This window comes from Rutidosis leptorrhynchoides, chromosome 3, assembly GCF_046630445.1.
Source record: "Rutidosis leptorrhynchoides isolate AG116_Rl617_1_P2 chromosome 3, CSIRO_AGI_Rlap_v1, whole genome shotgun sequence".
In the NCBI taxonomy this organism is placed as follows: domain Eukaryota; kingdom Viridiplantae; phylum Streptophyta; class Magnoliopsida; order Asterales; family Asteraceae; genus Rutidosis; species Rutidosis leptorrhynchoides.
This window is the reverse complement of record NC_092335.1, coordinates 483,402,396-483,410,306: the sequence shown is the minus strand read 5'-3', so window position 1 is coordinate 483,410,306 and position 7,911 is coordinate 483,402,396. Positions and strand designations below refer to the sequence as shown.

Genomic DNA, 7,911 nt, shown 5'->3' with positions numbered 1-7,911 from the left:
TTAAAAGTCAAAATAAAGTTACACATTGATCTACAAAGTTTACTGTATTAACAACTTGACCATTTACCTTACAACGATCATAATATAAAAAAACTAAATGGTGCAGGTGTGGTTAATTTAGTGCGGGTACATACTATTTTCTTAACCGACCTACAAAGTTCGGTTAATTCAAAAGTGTTAACCAAACTCACGGTTATCCATTCGGTTAGGTCGGTTTTGTCGGTTAATATTGTTACGGTTCTATTAATGCGATTTTATGCTCACCCCTATTTATAACTAAAATCTCTATCAGATTGAATAATCAGGGAGTGTGTGTGTTTAATTGTATTCAATTTAGGCCAGTTCGCTATAAATTTGAGAACTTTCAATTGGGTTATTGATTAGTTTCTTGTAATTCCGCTGGAAGTTAAATATGGATGTGGTGTCTGTTCGTCTACTTGTTGATTGATGGCGATTTTGATAATAATACATGATATTATATTAATAAATCCATAAGTTATTTGGCTCTTAAAATAATAAAAAACAATTTTGAAATAAAAAATGGTTTTGATCGATAAATGTACAATGATGCCAACTTATAACCAATTGTCTAGTTCTTTCCGTATGTATTTCATGAAAATAATGTTTCTTGGCAGAAACCGAAGTTTATGGGTAGATTGGATCTAACAAGTTGTTCAAAGTCCATGTTTTCCTACATCAAGAAGATCCCTTGATTACCCTATACATAATAGTCGTAACATGATGAATACACATCATCCATTTGCACAGGTAATCTCCCATGTCGTAATCCTGCACCGCAAAATCGGATGAGAAATTAGCTTTGAAGCAACCAATATTAATACAACAAAAAACAATATTAGATCAACTAACAAATGCAATGTCATTAAAGCAAGCATATTTACCTATAGTATAAGCAACTTGGTAAAGAAGCTACATTGCATCAAGAGATTTAATCCCGGCGCCCTTATCCCATGCTTCTGGTGGGGCAGCATCAGCCATGATCTTTTCTTGACCACGCCAGAGTATCTAACCACAAAACAACATTATTAAATTACTCAGACCAGAATACAACAGATCAAGACATGTTTCATGGATGTATGTGTGTACTGTACCTTATCAATAACGCCAAATTCTTTAGCTTTAGTGGAATCCATATAAAATGGTCTTCTCATCACTTGCGTTACAGTTTCCACCGACTGGTGAATCAAAGTTCATCCAATGAGTTATTTATTTTAAAAAAATTGCAAGTATTAGTTCAATAGAAAAAGATCAAGCAGATTGATTACTGACATTTTCTGTGTGCTTCGACAAGAGTTCAACGAGTGTATCCTTGTTAATGATTACCTGTAAATGGAAGATCCCACATTAAAAAGAGAAAAATGCAAAACTGCTATACTACCAACAACTATTGGATTGACCCACAAACACTAATCAGTTGACTTTATAAACAGGCGAATTAATTGTTATCTAGGGACAACTAATACAAGGTTCAAAATTTTCACGAGCAACACTAGTATCGCAATACGAGCGCCTATGGTCAAGGTTAACTAGACGTGTAAGAGAGCAAAATCTGTTTTTATCTGCTATGTATGCTAGTCTTTCTCCCGACTTATATGCGCGAGGCATATGTAGATCAAGTACAAGGTGCTAACTTGTTTTAAGTAACATCATGCAAAGTAAATTGAAAAGCAATAAAAAAGCAAAATGTAAACATGAGAAGTAATGTTAAAATATTAATACAGACCTCCTTTGCACGTATGAGAACATCACTGCCCGTCATTAATCCAGATGATGGGACACGAGGCTGTTGTATCATAGCTATAATAAAACAAACACCAGTAATTAGTTACAAAAGATAGGCAAAATATTCATTACAAACTTCAATCATACCTTTTGCATGTGGCATCATAAATCTTTTGCCTTTAGCTCCTGCAGCAAGCAAGAGACATGCATGACCAATAGCAGCTCCAACTCCAACTGTATGTATCTGCACAATAATAACTAATTAATAACAGAATTATAAACACCATATATAAAAATCAACTCATTCTGCAAAGTACATAATTTCTGAATGTAGGGTTGTGTACTTGTGTCACTGCACGACTCATGTCCTCAGTAATTAATTGCATGATATCACATTCATGTGCCGGGCTAAGTTTGTCATAATCTAGGTTTGTAACAACACATGTCAAATTGGGTGTAGCTTACACAAATTTAATAACCGTATCAACACCTACACTAATTTCAGACCAAATTATAAGATTTTGGTATATACTTTAATGAATGACTGAATGAGCAAGCATGTTACCTCATTTTTCAATTGCATCATAGCATCATAAATTGCAAAACCCTCCGTCTCCATTCCAACCTGATTGCAAGTGTTTGTTTTCTCATTAAAAAAGGACATCAAATGAAAATTCATAGGTTTTATTATCTGTCTATCCAACACCTATCAATATCTAATATGATTCATAACTTGAAAAAAAAAAAAAAAACATCTAAATAAGTCTGTCTGGGCTAATGTCAATAGAAGACCTAAAATAAAGATGCTGAATTAGAAATGTTACCGATTCACCATCATCACGAGTAGTTCCGGTAGAATTTATATAAAGATAAATAGGCTCTTTAGGATCCATCCATTGTAGATACATCAACTCTGCAATGACGAGCTCTGTAACTGCCGGCACCAACTAATAAAAAATACAAAAAAGGCCTCCATAAGTACACGTGTTAACTAATTATATAAAGATAAGTTCCCGTGATTCTTTAACGACATTTTGCCTTTCAATTAACAAAAAATATAATAATATATATACAAGCACAACAACACCATATGAAAGCCGCACAGTAAACATAAAACCACCTTTTCCACATGGTAAAGCTTGTTGCTGACTTTTGTGGTTCAAAAGACACAGACTTGCACATAAAATAAACTCTAAATTGACATCGTTGCATTGTCAAAGGATTCTTTCTTTCTTCTATCATGTTTTTACAAATGATAAAAAGTTCTAGAGAACGTTTTTCCTTAAAGTTTCTTTTTAGATGACAAAGCACCAAACACACAGTTAATAGCAGTCACTATCCCTATGTGTTGTGTAAATAAGAGCATCATAGAACAAACAGAAGCGGCTGTTACCGGCATTCCTAGATAAACTATTCTTCCATGGAGAAGCAATGATGGCAAGTCAGGAGGAGGCCTTCTTGGCCTGTGTTCGTTGTATGAAACGGATCTTTCCACCTAATACCAAAAACAAAAATTACTGATGTAACAATACCAAAAAAGAGTTCCAATATTGGTAATACTCTACTAAACTTCGCAATATGAATATTCAAACCCACAAATTCATAAACTTGACAGCTGCATAACTCAGTCAAAGTGATTGATAGTATTCTATTGAAGAAATTACGTGACAAGGGTCTATTGGAAACCTTCCCTATAAGCACTGTTGTAAAAAACCCGATTACTCGCAGATTAATCTCCGATTATTCATTTTTAAGAGCAATCCGTTCCGACTTTCCAAAATACATTTAATTAATCGCTCATTGTCGACTGATAGGTCAAAATCGAATTTGGCAATCAAAGTCAGTCAAACTCAAAATTGGTCACATTTTAACATGAATTTAAACATAGAGCTTTAAAGTTTTTGAACAAAATGAACAATTTTAGACAATACGATAAAGTTTATGTTTATGTTTATGGTTATGGTTCTTTTTTATATTTACACGCATAATTTTTTAAATTTAATATTTAAATGTATAAAGTAAAATCCAATTAATCCCCGAATTGCTGATTACTCCTTCGAAAGTCCTAACCGATTAATCCCCGAATAACAAATTTTGCAACCTTTCCTGTAAGTCTAAATATATACTATATATATGACTATAGCTAACAAACTACCACATAGTGAAATGAAAGATTATCTACGACATAACTAAATCAAATTTAAGTAGTTTGTTTCAAATTAGAGATAACTTTTGGTTGCGTCTATAGAATTTAATCTAATAGAAGATAAACAAAACTTACAAGAGTATACGAATATATAAAAACTCAATTTAATGATAAAAAAGAGGTAAAAAGAGTACGGTTGCAGGAGTAGCCATGAGCGTGGGAGAATCAAAAAGGTCCAAATACGGCGGCGTATCTGAATTAACCGGTCGATTTAGAAGATTTTCAGGTGAATTAGAAGCAATTGATGCCAGTTTTGAAAGAAACGGATCTTTAGGGTTTAATGGAGGTAACCTAGGTTTAATACTACTATTTGTAGCAGCTACGGTTGTTCTCCGGTACGATGATGACGTTGAGGATGACGTAGGTGAACAGCAATGGATAGTGGAAGAAGCCATTGATAAGCCTAAGCTCAACGACATTTGTGACGCTTTTTGGAAGGAAAGGGGTTTGTTCACAAATCAGGTTTACTGAACTGTTGGAAAATTGTGTGTAATGGATGAACTTAGGAATTAAGGAATATACAAATACGCCCCTACTCTTTTACCAATTGTCGAATTGGTCCAATACTTTCATTAATCGACTATTGATGGACTACACAACTACTAAAAGTACTTTTCTAAAACATAAGCATTAGACAATTTTCTAATGGTTTATGTGATATTATAGACACTTTTGACATTTTTTGGCCAAAAAATGTCAATCTGTCTGTGATTGGACAATGTCAGTTTCTGACACTCAGTAATCCAAAATGTCAGTTTTGTGTAGGGTTTATCAGTTTTAATTTTTTACATTTTATTAATATAAAAAAATAGTAATCCAAAATGTCAGTTTTGTGTAGGGTTCACAAATACTTTGTGTTGTAGCTTATGTGGTAGAGTTCTGCCTCTCTTAGCGAGTACGCGAGAGTTTAACTACCGTGAGGTGCAACATTGCACACAAGGTTGCCCTTTTACCCTTGAATTCCACCCAAGGGTGCCTTCCGCATTGCGTTGCCCCTTTACCCTTGAATGCCCTCGAATTGGGTCGAATTTCCTCCAGGGCAGCAGTTGAGGACGGGTTATGGAACTGCGGGAGATAAACGCGTAAGTGGTTTAATCCCCCTGGATGATCCAAAACTGTTGTTCAAAAAAAAAAAAAAAAATTAAGACACTTATTTAATAGGCCTTAAGATTTATAAAACATGCTTGAATTTATAATTTTAGGATTTTTTTTTTCTTTTGTCATTTGATTTGGTATTAATACCTATTACATATATACTAACAGACACCCCTGTTTTGGTCGTTCAGGGCCAAAAAACAAAACCGAACGACAAACACAAAACCAAAGTCAAAAAAACAACTTCCCCCCAAAGTTTTAACAATATGCAACTTCACCCCTTAAAACAGGGGTACAAAATGTAAAATTATTAAAGTCAAAAAAACAACTTCCCCCCAAAGTTTTAACAATATGCAACTTTACCCCTTAAAACAGGGGTACAAAATGTAAAATTACTATTTTAATTAACAACCTCCACCCGATTTTAACTAACAGACACCCCTGTTTTGGTCGTTCAGGGCCAAAAAACAAAACCGAACGACAAACACAAAACCAAAGTCAAAAAAACAACTTCCCCCCAAAGTTTTAACAATATGCAACTTCACCCCTTAAAACAGGGGTACAAAATGTAAAATTATTAAAGTCAAAAAAACAACTTCCCCCCAAAGTTTTAACAATATGCAACTTTACCCCTTAAAACAGGGGTACAAAATGTAAAATTACTATTTTAATTAACAACCTCCACCCGATTTTTCAAATACGCATATCTTCCCGCTCGGTGCGAGTTAAATTTTTCCGAAACCACCGTTCAGCTCAAAAAAAACTCAAGAACCCAACGGGACTAACTACACGCGAAACGGACGTCGTTAAAAAAACACTAAATAACGGGCCCTATATTCTCGCTCGGTGCGAGTTAAATTTTTCCGAGACCACCGTTCAACTCGAAATAATTTTACGAACACAACGCGACTAACTATACGCGAAACGGATATCGTTAAAAAGCTAAAAATTTCGAGCTATATTACATACATATACATACACGTCCAACAAACAACCCAACTATCAAACAACGTATATTCAAATTCGACCGCGCGTCGAATACAACCGCAGCAACGCGCGGTCGAATTTTTTCTAGTTTTTATCAAAAACATACCAGTAAGCAGTGTTGTAAAAAACTCGATTACTCGCCGATTAATTCTTTTTAAGAGCAATCCGTTCCGATTTTTCAAAATCCGTTTAATTAATCGGTTAACGTCAATGGAGGTAACCTAGGTTTAATACTACTATTTGTAGCAGCTGCGGTTGTTCTCCGATACGATGATGACGTTGAGGATGACGTAGGTGAACAACAATGGATAGTGGAAGAAGCCATTGATAAGCCTAAGCTCAACGACATTTGTGAAGCTTTTTGGAAGGAAATGGGTTTGTTCTCAAATCAGGTTTACTGAACTGTTGGATAATTGTGTGTAATGGATGAAACTAGTCGTGAGCATCGCTTCGCGCCGGGAGCTCCGTTTTGAATGCGAGTTAAAAAAAAAAGTCTTGATCTATTTTGTAAAAAAGAATTTTTTTCAACGTCTAACATTGAAGGGTTGTTCCTTTTGTGAAAGTTGCTTCTTTTAACGTTCTTTTTTTTAAGTTGGTTGATCTATTTTGTAAAAAAGAATGTTTTTCGATATCTTTTGGTAGCATTGAAGGGTTGTTCTTTTTATAAAAGTTGTCTCTTTTATCGTTGAGGGAAAAAAAAGGTAGTTATTTTTTTGTAAAAAAGAATTTTTCTTGATCTATTTTGTAAAAAAGAATTTTTTTCGACATCCAACATTGAAGGGTTGTTCCTTTTGTGAAAGTTGCTTCTTTTAGCGTTCTTTTTTTTTAAAGTTAGTTGATCTATTTTGTAAAAAAAAATATTTTTCGACATCTTTTGGTAGCATTGAAGGGTTGTTCATTTTTTGAAAGTTGCCTCTTTTATTGTTGAGGAAAAAAAAAAGAAAAAAAGGTAGTTGATTATTTTGTAAAAAGAAATTTTTTTCGACATCTTTTGGTAAATTGAAAGGTTGGTTCTTTTACGAAAGTTGCTTCTTTTATCGTTGGAGACAACAACAAAAAAGGTTAAATGACAAAAATACCCCTACTTACTATTGATGAATAGTGCTACAGAGTTTTGTCTTATAGATAGTATAGTAATAGTAATTAGGAATTAGGGAATATACAAATAAGCCCCTACTCTTTTACCAATTGTCGAATTGGTCCAATACTTTCATTAATCGACTATTGATGGACTACCCAACTACTAAAAATACTTTTCTAAACATAAGCATTAGACAATTTCTAATGGTTTATGTGATATTATACACTTTTGACATTTTTTTATCAAAAAATGTCAATCTGCTTGTGATTGGACAATGTCAGTTTCTAACACTCAGTAATCTAAAATGTCAATTTTGTGTAGGGTTCATCAATTTTAATTTTTTACATTTTATAATATAAAAAAAATAGTAATCCAAAATGTCAGTTTTGTACCAAATGGTCATTGTCATAGCGGTATCGAGGTGACCCTTCAACCTATAGGTTGGGGTTCGAGTCCCGGGGTGGGCATGTATATATTCGTGTATGGGTGTGTGTGTTTGCCTTTCTAAAAAAAAATGTCAGTTTTGTGTAGGGTTCACAAATACTTTGTGTTGTAGCTTATGTGGTAGAGGTTTGCCTATCTTAGCGAGTACGTGAGAGTTTAACTCCTGTGAGGTGCAACATTGCACACAAGGTTGCCTTTTTACCCTTGAATTCCACCCAAGGGTGCCTTACGCATTGCGTTGCCCCTTTACCCTTGAATGCCCTCGAATTGGGTCGGATTTCCTCCAGGGCAGCAGTTGAGGACGGGTTATGGAACTGCGGGAGATAAACGCGTAAGTGGTTTAATCCACCTGGAT

The 7,911-nt window shown here is 34.4% G+C and overlaps 1 protein-coding gene across 1 annotated transcript; it reads right to left on the bottom strand.

The window, feature by feature from the left end:
- Positions 1 to 907: 907 nt before the first annotated feature.
- Positions 908 to 4,407, bottom strand: LOC139898162 (ATP-dependent Clp protease proteolytic subunit-related protein 3, chloroplastic-like). Its single transcript, XM_071880879.1, has 9 exons — positions 4,084 to 4,407; positions 3,137 to 3,238; positions 2,568 to 2,690; positions 2,309 to 2,368; positions 1,891 to 1,987; positions 1,745 to 1,818; positions 1,291 to 1,344; positions 1,113 to 1,196; positions 908 to 1,026 (listed from the first exon to the last, which is right to left on the bottom strand). Exons 1-9 carry the CDS (start codon positions 4,366 to 4,368, stop codon positions 931 to 933), a joined length of 975 nt encoding a protein of 324 aa, XP_071736980.1. The 5' UTR covers positions 4,369 to 4,407; the 3' UTR covers positions 908 to 930.
- Positions 4,408 to 7,911: the final 3,504 nt, after the last annotated feature.

Bases quoted from the DNA above. Each gene is read 5' to 3' on its own strand.
- LOC139898162 (XM_071880879.1), bottom strand. From the start codon at position 4,368: ATGTCGTTGAGCTTAGGCTTATCAATGGCTTCTTCCACTATCCATTGC. The intron at 2,691-3,136 runs GTAACAGCCGCT...ATTTTTTATTAG, and splicing joins TAGTTTATCTAGGAATGCCG to TTGGTGCCGGCAGTTACAGA. The intron at 2,369-2,567 runs GTAACATTTCTA...ACTTGCAATCAG, and splicing joins CTCGTGATGATGGTGAATCG to GTTGGAATGGAGACGGAGGG.